This window comes from Atractosteus spatula, chromosome 14, assembly GCF_055471065.1.
Source record: "Atractosteus spatula isolate fAtrSpa1 chromosome 14, fAtrSpa1.hap1, whole genome shotgun sequence".
Lineage (NCBI taxonomy): Eukaryota > Metazoa > Chordata > Actinopteri > Semionotiformes > Lepisosteidae > Atractosteus > Atractosteus spatula.
The window spans coordinates 11,995,306-12,010,960 of NC_142719.1; the positions used below are offsets into that span (position 1 = coordinate 11,995,306).

The following is a 15,655-nucleotide window of genomic DNA, read 5'->3' on the forward strand; positions in this document are numbered from 1 at the left end:
TGCCTTTCCTGCCTCATTTTGATTTGCCTCAGACCATACACACTTGCCTCAGATAGAAGACCTTATATCTTCAGCAGAATGAGACAAACCGGTACGGATATGCTTTATAAAAGAGGCCACTACAAGCTGTGTTATAGCACACTTTACGCTTTTTCTTAAATGCCTGGTTTTTACATTACAGTTTAACCCTGGGCAGCAGCAGTACCGATTGGTACAGCTGGCTTGACCGAGGGAACTGGGATGAAGACTAAGATCATGTTCAAGGGCACAACAGCAGTGTCACCATAGGAACTGGTCCACTACCCCAGTCACTGCTTTAAGTGATGTAAAAAATGCTTTCCTTCACGGAAACGCCACAGTCAGGCTACAGAGCTTGTTTCTAGGAATATTTTACGCCGGATTTGTTTTTTTTTCATTGTCTCCTGCTGTTTATTCTATAGCAGTCATGTGCCGAACTGTTTAGTTGGATCCTGGCGATTGAGTGTGTGTGATTGATTATATACCATCAATTTACTATATAGAAGTATTGATATGTGAGCCAGGGAAACTGCCCGCCTGGCTCAGTAACCATTGCCCCCTTGATCCTGCAGACGCAGAGTTCCAAAAGGTTCAGGTGGAAAAAAAAAAAAAGGGGGCAATCTCGATAGAACGGCATCAGACCGAGAACGATGATGTGATGTGAACATTTTGGCACCCGTGCTGCATGGCCCGTGGGGATTTTATACACCGGCGCCCACTGCACATTGCTGGAAGGTAACTGGCACTGACTCGCGGATTGATTTTCTGGGGGTAACTATAAGTTCTGTACAGTCGATGGGCCGCTTATTTCGGTTGAAACCACAAGTAGCTTCTGAAAATCGTGGGTTGGCGAAGGTAGCTTTGAAAATGTGACAGAGGGATATTGGCATCGTGGACTGTGCTGAGGAAAATGTTTCTTAGTTTAGATTTTATCTCCCAAATGAATGGTAAGTTATTTTTGCTGCATGTGTTGCTTTATAGCTGTTGGCTTTGAGGAACTGCTAAAGACATGTAAATCTCTCTGGTCTTAGGGTAAAGATCATTTTGTAGTTTATTGAGAGGTAGTTTATTACAAGGTATCCTCCTGAATGCAAGCCTGCAAACTTTTTCTGGTGCATTAACGTTTGTGCATTTGGTGTGCAATCCGGGGCAAGCAGAGAATAGACTTTCACAGTCTGCAGAACCATGAACCTGTTCCAAGCACTGCATGTATCTTTCTTTGGTATTGCAAGGTGCAAAAGCTCAGTATCCTTTTTAAATTAGACAGGAGTGTACAAGAAAATAATACAAAATAAAAATAAACAGTAGTGTAATTTTTAAACTAAAAGGCCTGTTGAATTGATTTAAAGAATAACAGCTAATGATGCGACATGCCTGCTCCGTTCTGATTTGGCTCAAATCACACTATGTAATGACAAGTGTTTTTTATGATGAGCAGAATGAGACAGAAGCTGGATTGTTGGGATTTACAAGATCCTGCCATGGGAAATCTAAAATGTTTATTGCTGTACAAAATGATAAAATATCCAACTGTGATTCTATTCATTTTCTATGTACATTTAACTTCAACTTTCATACCCAATTTAGACTATTTAAAATGTCTTTAAATCACCTATTAAAATATTGCAATAGTGTATTACTTTTTTAAGACTGTAATAAAATAATCCTTGTCCTTTTCCATTATATGGCATAAGAAAAGGACTTTTCAGAGGCAAAGGTTATATACAGAGCTGAAAATATGAACTATTAAATATTCATTAGCAAGTTTTCAGATGCCAAAAGATGTAATTTTGCAACATAGAGCTCTCATATAAAATAATGTAAATTTATAGCTTCTCTGAGAAAACTGCCTTGTTTATGCATTATAGAACCCACTTTACTAAAATGTTCCTTGCATATTGGAGAGGGCAGATGCAGAAACTTGCTACAATTTGTTGTTGTTATTATTATTATTATTCTGTGGTAATAATCCAGATTCTCGTTTTGTATTTTGGAAGCAACACAAACCCCTACATTTAACCTTGCAAATGTTTCCAGAAGAAATCATTTTTAATATTACCTTGTCTCCCAAAGCTTGTCTTTCTCCTTGAGAAGTGTTTTTGCCAGGCCGATTCATAAATTCCCCTCTGAAGGCTGCCTCTTATCCACAAATTGTGTTGTTAATAGGTTTTTAAATTGTTCACCCGTTACATAATAGCAAACGGTGATTCAATCAAACTTATTAAAAGAAAGCCTTTTAATAAGTGATCTATGATCTATAGCTTTTCCTCTTAAGTCCCAGATTCAAAAGAAACGGTTTATGACAATAAACTCCTGGGAACATTGTGCTGCACCAATGGTGACCTGCATTTCAGACCATATATGCTTTTTAGACCCTAAAATGTCTTTCTCCCCTATAATCCCTCCCATTCTGCTCTCCATAGCCCTTGCAAACAGCCATCTGTGTTGTGCTCTCTCAGGTTAGCTCACAGGAGGGCCAGGCTAAAGATGGGTGACTGGAACTTCCTTGGGGGAATCCTGGAGGAGGTGCACATCCACTCCACCATCGTGGGCAAGATCTGGCTGACCATCCTGTTCATCTTCCGCATGCTGGTGCTGGGAGTGGCGGCCGAGGACGTGTGGAACGACGAGCAGTCCGAGTTCATCTGCAACACGGATCAGCCCGGCTGCCGGAACGTCTGCTACGACAAGGCCTTCCCCATTTCCCTGATCCGCTACTGGGTGCTGCAGGTCATCTTCGTGTCCTCGCCCTCCCTGGTGTACATGGGTCACGCCCTGTACAGGCTGCGCGCCCTGGAGAAAGAGAGGCAGAAGAAGAAGGTGCAGCTGCGCAGGGAGCTGGAGGCCGTGGACCTGGACATGGCGGAGGTGAGGAGAAAGCTGGAGCGGGAACTGCGGCAGCTGGAGCAGAGGAAGCTCAACAAGGCGCCGCTGCGAGGCTCCCTGCTGCGCACCTACGTGATGCACATCGTGACCAGGTCCGGGGTGGAGGTGGGCTTCATGATGGGGCAGTACGTCCTGTACGGGTTCCAGCTCAGCCCGCTGTACAAGTGCGAGAGGGACCCGTGCCCCAACGTCGTGGACTGCTTCGTGTCCCGGCCCACCGAGAAGACAGTCTTCATGATGTTCATGCAGTGCATCGCCGCCGTCTCCTTGTTCCTCAACATCCTGGAGATCATCCACCTCGGCTACAAGAAGCTGAAGAAAGGGATTCTGGACTACTACCCGCACCTGAAAGATGAGCTAGACGACTACTACGTTAGCAAGTCCAAGAAGAACTCTGTGGTCCATCAGGTCTGCATGGGCACAAACACCGGGCGCAAAGCCACCATTCCTACGGCGCCAAGTGGCTACACTCTGCTCATGGAGAAGCAGGGTGAGGTGCCCGGGTACCCCATTTTGAACCCATCATCCGCCTTCATTCCCATCCAAGGGGATCCTAACGGAAACACGAAGAGCTGTCCGGAGAGCCAGAAGGAGTCTAAAGACGCCAATCCCAGCCCAGGGGAACGAAACAGCAACTCGAATAACACCTGCATAGAAGCCAAATCGCCCCCTATTGACGGGTCCACTCTGCCAAAGCAGGAGGACCCTGATGATCATTCGCACCCATCTCATCCCGAGGGGCCGGGCGAAGCGGTGTCCTCCATCTACCCCTCGCTCCAGGGTGACCCGGCCTCCTGCCCGACCCTGGCAGTCAGCTCCGGTCGCAAGCCGCGCCGCGTCAGCGCGCCCTGGAACTGTTCCACGGTGGTGGAAAACACCGGCTCGGACGGCGACGCGGCACTCGGGGCCAGCCAGCGCCCGCGGTACAGCTTTGGCGCCACGCGAACACGGGCAGCCTCAAAGTCCGATCTCAAGAGACTCAGCCGGCCAGACACCCCGGACTCGATTGGGGAGTCGAGCTCGGAGTCTAAGCACAGCCGAAACTGCGACAGCCCGCAGACCGTCTCTCCCTCCCGGCGAATGTCATTGGCAAGTAACGCCAGCAGCAGGCGAGCCCCCACCGATCTGCAGATCTGAGCGTTAGTTTGATACCTTATCTATATGTTCACAGTAGTGTGCAGTAGTAGGGCTGGGCACAGCGAAGGTATTCTGTTGCATGCAGTAATCATAGCCATGAAAACTGCATACAGTACTCATGAACTGAATGCTTGTTCCTTAACCAAAAGGTGTTCATGAATCAAGTGTTCATGAACACTGTATGGTACTCAGGCTCTGAAATGGCCTGAAAATACAAACTTTAGTTCATTTCACAAAATTATATTCTTCTGTGTCGAAGAACATGTTATTTTCAGGGTCTATTCATACAGACCTTTTAAAGAGAAAAACCCCACAGATTTGCCACTTGTTCTGATGTCTGGGCAGCAGGATCCTGGGCCTTTTCTTAACTTCTCCTACTTTGACCATGTGGCCAAAATTGTCTTGGAGGGATGCCTGAGTCTTCAGGTTTTCACCGAAGCAGAACTCTCAGGCACCTAGTGGACACCAGGCTAGTTTTACATTATTATTCTGGTCTTACTATGGACACAGTTCCTCTAGTTTTAATTCAATTAGGATGGAAAACCGGCAGCTACAGGTATCCTTTAGAATCAAAACGGAAAATCCAAAGTACCACATTTATTAAGAGTGCTTTTTTTAATGTGCCACATGCTGAAGTATGTATACGTGTGTATATACTGTACAGCATATGATATGACTAGAGCAGCATGGAGGCACAGTGGTTATCATTGCTGCCTTACAGTGCTGGGGTGGTATCTGCATGGAGTTTGTATATTTTTCCATGTTTGCATGGGTGTCCTTTGAGTGCTTCGGTTTCCTCCCATAGACATACTGGCAAGTTAATTGGCTTCTTGGATAACTGGCCGCGGTGTGAGTGTGTGCGTGTTTGTGCCTGTCAGCCCTGTGATGGACTGGCGCCCCGTGCCTGTTGCTTGCCAGGTTAGGCTCCGGCTCTCTCATGATGCTGAACTGGAAGAAGCACTTAGAAAATGGATGGATGGATGATAGAACTGGCTTCAGGTATGCCTTACAGTGATACAAATTTTGACTGTTGAGGCAGTAGCTAAAAATCTGAAAACTGAAATGTATACTGTTGTTTGTTGTTTGGGTATGGTACGCATTTTTTTTCGATATTTCACAGTATATTGTCAACTTCCACAAATCAAAAATAAAAGTTTGTCAAAGCAAGATAGTCCCTAAATCGCTCAATTAATCCCCCAGAAGTCATTTTAAATCTCTAAATTAATGAAAGGGATGGCTTTCCATCCAATCACAAAAAAAAGACTTTTTAATTTATTCAGTAGTGAGTATAAGTGAAAGACAAGAAATTAGTGAAAATATTAAGTTTCAGACAATACCATGCAAACGTATGTGCAATGAAACATTTTATTACCCTAATACAGCTGTATTATTGTGTTGTTTTTTTGTTAAGGCAGAAAAGTCCTCTTTACCAAAACAAAATTAAATATATTCTAAAAAGTCATAAACAGCCTTGTCTGCACTACTCAACTCTTCCACTACACAGAGCTCATTAAGGGGTGCAGTCAATGAACAAGAATTTATTTCACTGCCCATATACATCAACAGTGCTGGGGCCCTAGCTTCAATTCCTGTGGTACTGTGTGGAGTTTGTATGGTATGCTCTCCCTGTATTGGCATGGGTTTCCTCCCACAGTCCAAAGACATACTGGTGGGTTTATTGGCTTTTGGGAAAATTGGCCCTGGCATGAGAGTGCGTTTCTGTGGGCCATGTGATGGACTGAAGTCCCATCCATGGTGTACCCTTGCTGGGATAGGCTCTAGCTCCCCTGCGAGCCTGTATTGGATAAAGAGGGTAGAAAATGGATGGACATAGACCGTAAAAGAGATCACTTTATTGGTCATATACAATTTCTTGTTTTAGGAATTGGTCTTTTCGCATGCCCCAACTTGCTCTCCATAAGACACACAGACAGGGAGAGAAGCTTGAGGTCAGAGTGCAGGGTCAGCCATTTATACGGCACCCCTGGAGCAGTTGGGGTTAAGGGTCTTGCTGAAGAGCCCAATGGAGTAGCATTCCTCTGCTGGCTACAGGATACAAACCGGCAACCTTCCACCCACAGGTGCAGATCCTTAGCCACAGAACCACCACACCGCTCCTCCATAGTATAGTTGTCCGTAGTGACTTTTCTTTATAATAACCATAACTGGCATTTCTTAGATGAAAGCCAAATATGATAAAAGGGCATTTTATCAATTAACCGAGTTGAAAAGACACGCTTTCAGCAGTTTGGCAATTGTCTGTAAAATACAAGATGAAGCCTTCAGCTCTGGGTTTAAAATTGTAAATAGCAGTAAGAGAGCCCAGCCCTACCACTGTATGGTCTACAATCTACTGTAAACAGCCATACTTACTAGAATCGTATAAAATATACTGAGATATAACATAAGTAAATTCAACTTGTTCTGTTTTCTTTCAGATCACCGTACTGCAGCTTTCCTCCATCATGAAAAAGCATTGATTTTATAGTGGCCTACAGCTTAATGAACATTATGCACAATAAATCTAATTATGTGGAATAGCCTCTTATGAGTATGTGCTAAGCAAGGGGTTACAGAATGGCATTTAATAAAATGCCAGCGAAATGACTTTGAAAATAAGCTATGGCTATTTTGCACACTTAGTCTCTATTTTGTAGAGTGTCTCATATGAAATGTACATTTTTTTGATAAATTCAGATAGAAACATGTTCATGTCTGCTGTGATTTCTTTAAACTGCCAAAGTCAAAAGGAAGAAGGGACTGGCTCCAAGCTTGAGATAAGGTGTTTGAAGTGCCTGACAACGAATGACACTGAGAACAATAGGTGACAGAAACTTTCATTCCTTAACAACAATGCCAAGAAAATCTGTTTTGTTGAAAACAAACATTTTCTTTACATATACAGTTATGATCTTTACCATGTAACACATGCCAAATGAACAAAGAAATTACTGACAGAGGTAGCTACATGTTTGCATCACACCCAGGTGCTGCTGACTTAAAAGGAACAGCAAAAACCAACATTAGAAACAACATAGCTAATAACAGGTGTTCAAAGAGTGGGAAAAACATGTCAAATCCCAGCATATAAGAATTAGCATCAGTGCAAAGTGTCATTTACATATTTGTATACTGCACCTTTACAAAAGAACATAACGGTTAGAAATAACAGAAACTGTCTTGCTCATTTGGCTGCTAATAGTGTATTAAATATCTATGAATACTTAAGGGCACATATGTCTAACTTTTTTGGGTTTTTATCAAACTAACAAAAACAAACTGAATAATTGTTTTACTACTATATACAGAAGTAGGAAAAAGAACAGGTCTTACTTTTTTTGGTATTAACGCAAGTAACAAAAAGATTGATAAAGTGCGTAATATTCATTACTACAATATATACAGAATATTATGGAAAATAACATTTTTCACTGTTTCCAAACTATATTATTTATTGTAATTCTTATGTGCTCTGTAAACCACATCAAGCATTCGGATACAGGATTAGAGTGTTCTTTCCAAACTAGTGCTCTCATGGCTAGCAGGAACCCATTATTCAGAACGCCCCTCTTCTTGCAAAGGCTCATATTGTAAAAGCTGCAAAGGCACAGAAACATGTCAATTAGAGGTCAATCAGCTTTAATGTTTTAATAAAAACTCAGGAATCATGTAAACTCTTTCACTTTAGTGCTACACTGGAACACTTGGAGCTATAAATATTAAATACTATATAAAGGAGATATAAATATTGACCACCCACTTCATATACCAAGACCTCTATTGCACTCTGAGAAAAATAAACAGATCACATATTCCAGGGAACATTTCAGCTTAATATAAGGATACAGAAATTCATTTCAAAGTGCCTTGAAATGCTTCCCGCATATGAGGGAACCCCGATGTGCAGCCCCTTCCCGAGCAACACACAGCAGCTGATAACTCATCGGCAACTCCACTACTCAGATCGGGTTGGGAAACGAGAAATTACTTCAGTTACATTGGGGGGGGGGGGGGGGGGGGAATAGGGGATTCTTCAGAATTAAGATGATACAATCCCAGAGTGGAATTCAGACAGGACACCAGGTTTAACAACTTTACTCACGTAAACAGTGCCCAGAGATATTTAATGGCCAAGTAATCAGGACCCTGGTTTAATATCTCATCCAAAGGACTGAACCTCTTGCAGCACAGTGTCCCCCAGTCATTATGCCAAGGTATTAATCTGAACATTCTAGTCCAGATGAAAGAGCACCACCTATTGGTGCACCAACACCACTAACCTGGTTTTCCTTGGTGGTCTCCCACCCCAGTACTGACCAGAAGCATGCCTGCTCACCCTTTAAGATTTGAGGAGATCAGGCTACAATGGATGACATCATCACTGTCCAGTATATTGAAGAGATATGTACAAACCAAGTACCTTGTTTTTTAGCTCTTTGTTTTCCTCTAAAATGAGGTCGTATTTTTGCCTCAGTTCTGTAAGCTCAAGGCGCAGGGTTTCTACATCAGCAGCCTCAGGCCCAGGGACCCCCAGATGCTGCCTCAGAAAGCTGGCACAGGAGTCAAGGCTGGTTACTCTTTGATGCTTAAAGGGTGGCACACATTGATCAGACATTATCTTGGCAATATACTTTATACACATCAAATTCTTTTTTCCATTCATCCAATTTCTAACCACTTCATTCAACTCAGGCAAGCAAGAGCTGCAAGATAGGATACACCCTGGATGAAACACCAGTCCATCATGGGACACACACGCACACACTCACAATCCTTTAACCTACCACTATGATTTTGGATTGTGGGAGGAAACCCACACAAAGACAGAAAGAACATACAAACTTCACATAGACAGCACCTTAGGAACAGAACTGACCCCAAGGTCTCAGTGCTGCGCTGCAGCAATGCTAACTATAACACCACCATGTACCTCTAACTTCAAATAATGTAAAGGCATTTCATTTCTTTTGGATTGCAAATAATAAATATGTTTCAAAAATACAACAGTATGACTATATGATTTTCCAGAAAGTGCTTTTAAAAGATCTTGAAAAAGTGAATTAAAACTAACAGCCTTTCTAAACTTATACTGGCACTTCCTTAGGATGAGTAGATCATAAAGAAAATCAGTAAACTCTTATTCCCATTAGGATTTGTTTTGAAGACAGTCTCTCACAGTATACCTTTGCAGTTCATCTTCCTCAGATGAATGTGTTTCCTAATTATATCTGACTCCCTGTTCAAACATGCGCTCTGTTTGATTGGGGAAGGGAGCAAGTGATCAATGGGTCTATGGATTTTCTCCCCCATCAGGGAGAGTGTGCACATTAGGAATAGTTATTAACTAACAAAACAATTTGCAAATTTAATCATGAGAAACAAGGACATAAAAAATAATAAAAAACAAATTACACGGCGCATTAATAAATGTCAGCACAACATTACGCAGTCATGACAACTCATGTTAATTAGCCTCCAAAATCAAATTAAAATGAGCAACATTTGATTCACAGGTTATTTAAGCCATGTTCTAAATTAGTTTTAAAATCTTGATATTAAAGCCATATATTAAAAGTACAGTGACTCCCAGATTTATCCATCACCCTGTAAAAAAAAAAAACCCATCACAACTGAATGAGTTACAGCCTTGCTTACAAAAATTCTAAAAAAAGTTTAAATGCAGTATTAAAAGCATTATTAAGAAAAAGCAGTTCTGCTTTTTGTAAGTGCAGTAGAAACCTCTGGAACAATACAGAGGCCTCTGAAGGGTTCCCGTGTCCCTGGGGAGTAGAACTGCATCACATGGGTGAGGTCAGAAAACTCTTTGAAGACAGCAGGAAAATAATCACTCATCTTCTCAACTTCTGAAATGATTCTGAAAGAATCCGCAAAAAAAAGTTTAACCCATCACTTCCTATTGTATTTTAAGCTATTATCATAGTGACAGCCCTGCCAGGAGGAGGACAAGTGTACCAAGCCCCTTCAGGCCAAGAGACAAGCAATTCAGGAGGCAACTGTAAATCCAAAAGCCACAGATGGAGATCTCGGACACAAACCGACACCTTCAGCATTCAAAGTTGCTGAAAAACTATGTCTGGCTGTGAGCTCAAATTCCAGTGAAACCTGAAGTGCTTAAAAACTACCATTTAATGTCACCTGCATGAATTAGGCATTCCTGGCCAGGTTGCAAGGAAGAGGCCTCTTCTAAGCAAAGTGCACAACAGGAGGAGACTTGGATTTCCCAAACGACACCCGAATGACTGGTTCCGGATCTCTGGGTCCTGGAGCTCTTGCTAAGACTGGGGAGTCACCCAGTATTCCTTCTACCAAGAAGCTCAAACATGGTAAAAAAAAATGTACATGCTAGCAGGGCACTCATACACAATATAGACCCACACTAACAAAGAAAAACTTAGTTGGGTGCCAAATATATGTCCTAGGTTGGTCATCTCAAACTCCTGACCTCCATCCAGTTAAGCATTTATGGTTGGAACTCAAGAAGGCAGTTAAGAAACAAAGGCATGTAAAGGATTTAGAGTAATCCAAGATGGAGGAAAGTTTAGAAACTAGAACCATGCCAGAAATGCCTAGTACACAACAGGCGGGGTCCAGTCAGTGTAATCCCTGCCAGAGGAAGCTTTACCTTTACAATTTAGTAGCAGGAGTATGAATAAACACACACCTTCTGTTTTCTGAACTTAAATTATTTAGGCCTAATACAGCCTTATGATTTTAGGCCGATATTCTCCATTCGCAAATCTTTAATGATTTTAGGTTTCTATTTCATCCTGGACATTAACAGATCTGGAGGAGTTAGGCAATGCAATAAGCCAAAATCTGTTTATTCCCCCCCAGAGATATTGAAGGATACTCCAAAGCATTGTTGGGCTTCTCCGTTTCTTCATAAAGGGCAACCAGCACTGCAAAATGAAAACATAAAAATGTGAGTCCGTATCAACTCAAATGCTAAGACACCATTAAACGGCTAATGCTTAGTCGAAAGGCATATCCCGAGATAACACAGCAAACCAACCATTGGTGAGGCTGTCGAGCACCCCGGCCTTTTCCAGGTATCTTCGGAACTGCTCGCGTTTGGACTCGGAGGCCTGGAGGTGGGGACAAAGCGAGACCAGAGCTTCAGCCTGGGCAGCGACAGGGGGCGACAGCGCACCGCACGAAAAGGTGAGCCGCCGCATGCAGAAATTAAACCCACGACGTGTTTATCAAGTATATTATTTCTAGGGAAACTATTCAAGGAGTCTCTTGTAGCCTCATACAATATGAGCACAATTAGTATAACGAATATAAAGCATAATAATAACCAGTCAATTCTAATTGTTCGAAAAATAACCCACTGCTCACATTTCCTCATATGGCCTATCGGTATTAATTAAAATAGTTTTGCAGACAGCTTAGTTTAGCCCGCTGGGCTAAAACGAGCTTTCCTAGAACTTTACACAACTTGAAGTTATTTTGCTCCCTACAGTACCACTTTCTAACAAATAAGCTAACAACGGCGACAAACAATAAACGGATTAAAAACTGGAAGGGCGCTTAGATCGATTACTATCTGAAATGAGTTTAATTAATAGTAAAAAATTATTTGTTTTTCAATTAAACGAACTGTACTCACTCTGTAATGCGCCATGTTGGTGAAACACTTTCTCTTTCCAAACAGTTTCTAAACTGCGTCTCACACCGCGCAGGCGCAACCTTTTATATCCGGCCCTAACAAACCGTAACCAGGGGTTACAGTTGCTCGGCGATTGGTAGTTTCCTGCTTTTTTTAATACAAGTGGTAAACAAATAGTCATATTAAACAGCCTATTAAACTATACTGAACATCAAAAGAATCATTACTGTAACAAATTCAGCAAGTCAGCAAAGTCAGCATCATTATCTTTTTATAGCATGTGAACTGACATTTTATATGATAAAACAGACGTGCCGGGTGAATTCATCATGCTAATTAACATTTGTCATTTACACATCAACAGGGAATGTGTCATCGAAGTCGCAGTCTAGTAGTTTGTGTGACCAGCTAGAAGAAATACAGTGCTGACTCTGTCGCACTACCTGGTGGTCATTACTGTATATTACAGTTTAAATGTGTTGTTTGTTTGGGTGGGCAGGTTTCTGTGAAAGTAGGATTGCTAATAGTATCGTCTAGTCCTGGCCCTGGAGGGTCAGTGTGTCTGAAGATTTTCTCAATATCTTTAAAGCTGCAACACCAGAAAAGCCTGCATTGTTTTCTGTAGAGCCATTGCTTATGTGCAGTGGCTTATCTTTTTTCTTTTACTCTGGAAATGTAGTACATTGTTTTAGCATTCATAGCATCAGGGTGCCTGTTTCTCTCTTGTCTGTTTCATTCTGCACAGCTGGATACTGCTGACAAACCTTTTGCAGATATATAAGTCTGAATGTATATATTGTGATAGAGTTTTCCTTGATTTTTGTTCAGAGTGAGTTGTGATCTGATTTCTTTTTTATGGCTAATATTTATACTTCAGCCCACTTTTGTTCCGTGTTTGTCCTTTTGTTTTGATCTGAGCAGAAACTGCATATTTCTTTTAAAGACAGCCGTGTTACTGCCTCACAGCCCGATCACATCAGATCTCAGACACCTAGCATGGCTGGGCCTGGTCAGTGCTGCGATGGGAGACCTATATAGAAAAATAAACTGCAGCGGTAACTGTGTTAATGGATCATAGGTGCTCATCTTTCATCCATCCATTTTCTAACCACTTCATCCATTTCAGGGTCATGGGAGAGCTGGAGCTTATACTGGTAAGTAATGGGCAGAACGTAGAATACTCCCTGGGACGCCAGTCCATCGCAGGACACACAGACACAAACACAGACACGAATACCAGGGCCGGTTTTCCCAGAAGTGAATTACCTTACCAATATGTCTGTGGACTGTGGGGGGTAACTGGAGCACCTAGAATGAGACATTCAAGCTCCACTCAGACAGCACCCCAGGTCCTGAATTGAACCCAGGGCCCCAGTGCTACAAATCACCTTGCTGCCCCTGGTACTCTTCCATCTGAAGCAAAATTTCCTGAACACTTTACCAGTATGGAGACAAGGGACACTGTTGAAGGTGGCACCATGCTTCAGATGTTACATTAAACCTAACGCCTGCCACACACTCATCAAAGTTCCCAGGGCACTGTTTGCAAGGGGTGTTAATCCTGTCTAAATTCCTCTTTTGGCCTGTATAATGGCATGGCTGGCTCCTGACCTTCAGTGATAGATGAAGAGTGTTACCTTCTATATACTGTATGTAAAGTGCTTTTGGATAGAAAGGAAAAGCCCTCTGCAACCACAAGAGATTTTATGTAATTATAATTTTAGCTACACAGAATACCATAGCTATTTGTCCAAGCTGGCTACAGGCCACCGTCACACATTTGGAAGAAAAGTGGAGGAGTGCAAATTTGGTTTTGCATGTATTGGAAAAATATTTGTATATTCCTTGGTAGGTTACATTCATACTTCAAATTCAGTATTGCAAATAATAAGCCTTCCTGTCTGAAACAAAACAGAATGGAATTTAAGATGGTGAATCTAAAATTCTGATTTCCGTATTGGTTTCAAATATAGCAGATACATTAGGAAGAGAAAACCAGTCCCATATGTAAGTGATCGAATATTTATTAACAAAGACTCAGATAATCCAGTCCTGGGGGAATTCCCATTACAATATCCTGTCAATATTTACAGTCTCCCTGTTCACAATTGTCCCCATAAGGCTAAAATTTAGCCTTAGCAGTTTATGAACAAAACAAAGAAAAAACATGTAACACAAATTAAAGTACAATCAATGGTTGTAGCAAAATTAAATGAAGCAGTACAAAGCAGACGAGGAATGCAGTATAAACAAATTGCTCATTACATGTGAAATCAACCTGATTTCAGCATGACCACCTCAAATGTTCATGAAATTCAGTCATTTGGTGAAACATTAAAGCAAAAGTTCATATCAATAACTTTGGTTAGACTTAATAACAGTTGGTTAGAAAAGTGATGGATTTTTAGCAATTTTTATACCTACTGTAGGCTTCCTTGAAGACACTTCAACTTCCCTATCTACACATGCTACAGACTCTATCAGTAAAGATGGTGTTACAGATAAGTTAGCCTGTGGGTTTTCTCAAAATAAAACTAGAACTTTAACACAGTTTTCTACCCAACACTAGATCACAATTTAGGCTCACTGTGATGGTGGTAGCAAAACATAAATACATCAAGGGCAGCTTAACTCTGTTCATATCCATCGAAGACATTTGTTGTTGTTTTTCTGCATGGCCCCAATAAATTCATTGTATTTGAGATTTTTGAGGAACTGATGAGTTTTAACCTTTCATCTTTTGAAACTATGAATCTTTGTGAAGGTCTACATGGGTTTGTTTTTATTTTCTGTTCTACACAAATTGTATCAGGGCAGAAAATTACAGAATGGGACCTCCTGATGTTTAAGAACAATGATTGCTTGCATGATGGAGTGAAGTAAATGTAATGTCGTTCTGAATGCAATAAAGCATTTGCATATCCATTGCCTGAAGACAAACTAAATCTTTGCAAAAATGGGAAGCTATCCAGCAGACACTCTCTCAGGATCCTTGAGAACCTGTATTGTCTTTGCGGTTGTGCAAGTGCTTATGTGTGAGGCTGTTGTTTTCTGACGTGAGGTACGTTCTTTCTGTTAAGCAGACAGATGTCGGGCCAATCTGACAGGAAAGTGGAAACTGCAATGAACTTGTTGCTTGTGGTAGAAGTATCAAAACGACCCTTTTAATGAAAAAGCCTGTCAAATTATATTTGAGCAGTTGTTCTGTTCACCACTGTGCTGTTTTTTTTATTCTGCGGGGGATCTTTATCACCAATGCTATCTGTTAACTTTAATTTATCTGCTTGTTTGTTAAGATGTTTAGTTTGCTCGTTTCTGCACTCATTTCTGAGCTTTGAAAATACCAACTTCAAGTTTGTAATTTCTAACAACTTCAGCATGAAGAACTTCAACTGGTCCCTTCCGCTGTTATTCCTGAAGAAACAGCTTTTAATAGGTGATAAATTTCTAACAGACATAGGTGGGATTAACAATGTGTCACAGTCTCCTATGGCATGCATTTCCTGTCTAAAGATGTCCATTGGGCTAGATTTCAGGTAAAACCTCGAACAGGGCGAGTTCTGAAATTGGTACGGCTTTGATGCCAAGTAAAAAATATCACAATGTCTTCAGAGCTGAGAGTAAACTCCAAAATATGCTCCACGTAGAAAGGCTGAAACCAATCAGCCTGGGATGAAGAACTCTGGGCCAAACCCAGGCGATGCAGAGTTCCTCTAGGAGCAGGACGGGGGAGCCCCCAGTCAAGTGAGCTGAGGATCCCATTCTGAGTCCCTTGAAGGAAGGTTATCAACAACTTGGCCACAACCCTTTGGGTAACAAGTTCCTCCTGACCTCAGTGTTGACATGTACAGGAACAACAGTTAATGCTTCCTTGTTTTTTCAGGATTCTTCCACCCGACAGCCCCGGGCTGGACCGTTGTAAACGACGGCGTATAACTATTGCTAACTTCCTACTTCATTTACTCCACCTCAGTAGCCGTT

The 15,655-nt window shown here is 41.8% G+C and overlaps 2 protein-coding genes across 2 annotated transcripts; one reads left to right on the forward strand and one right to left on the reverse strand.

Moving 5' to 3' along the window:
• Positions 1 to 703: 703 nt before the first annotated feature.
• gja9a (gap junction protein alpha 9a) lies at positions 704 to 4,041 on the forward strand. Its single transcript, XM_088932014.1, has 2 exons — positions 704 to 753; positions 2,478 to 4,041. Exons 1-2 carry the CDS (start codon positions 704 to 706, stop codon positions 4,039 to 4,041), a joined length of 1,614 nt encoding a protein of 537 aa, XP_088788140.1.
• A 1,351-nt stretch (positions 4,042 to 5,392) lies between these two features.
• On the reverse strand, positions 5,393 to 11,732 carry mycbp (MYC binding protein). The gene is made up of 5 exons (XM_088932015.1): positions 11,675 to 11,732; positions 11,075 to 11,147; positions 10,913 to 10,961; positions 8,462 to 8,591; positions 5,393 to 7,638 (listed from the first exon to the last, which is right to left on the reverse strand). Exons 1-5 carry the CDS (start codon positions 11,687 to 11,689, stop codon positions 7,594 to 7,596), a joined length of 312 nt encoding a protein of 103 aa, XP_088788141.1. The 5' UTR covers positions 11,690 to 11,732; the 3' UTR covers positions 5,393 to 7,593.
• Positions 11,733 to 15,655: the final 3,923 nt, after the last annotated feature.

What these genes read in the sequence shown, in the direction of transcription:
- mycbp (XM_088932015.1), bottom strand. An exon ending in GCTCGACAGCCTCACCAATG is followed by an intron (nt 10,962 to 11,074) that starts GTTGGTTTGCTG and finishes TTCATTTTGCAG; the next exon opens with TGCTGGTTGCCCTTTATGAA. An exon ending in AAGCCCAACAATGCTTTGGA is followed by an intron (nt 8,592 to 10,912) that starts GTATCCTTCAAT and finishes CTCCTGTGCCAG; the next exon opens with CTTTCTGAGGCAGCATCTGG.
- gja9a (XM_088932014.1), top strand. Translation starts at nt 704, where the DNA reads ATGGCCCGTGGGGATTTTATACACCGGCGCCCACTGCACATTGCTGGA. An exon ending in CCACTGCACATTGCTGGAAG is followed by an intron (nt 754 to 2,477) that starts GTAACTGGCACT and finishes GTGCTCTCTCAG; the next exon opens with GTTAGCTCACAGGAGGGCCA.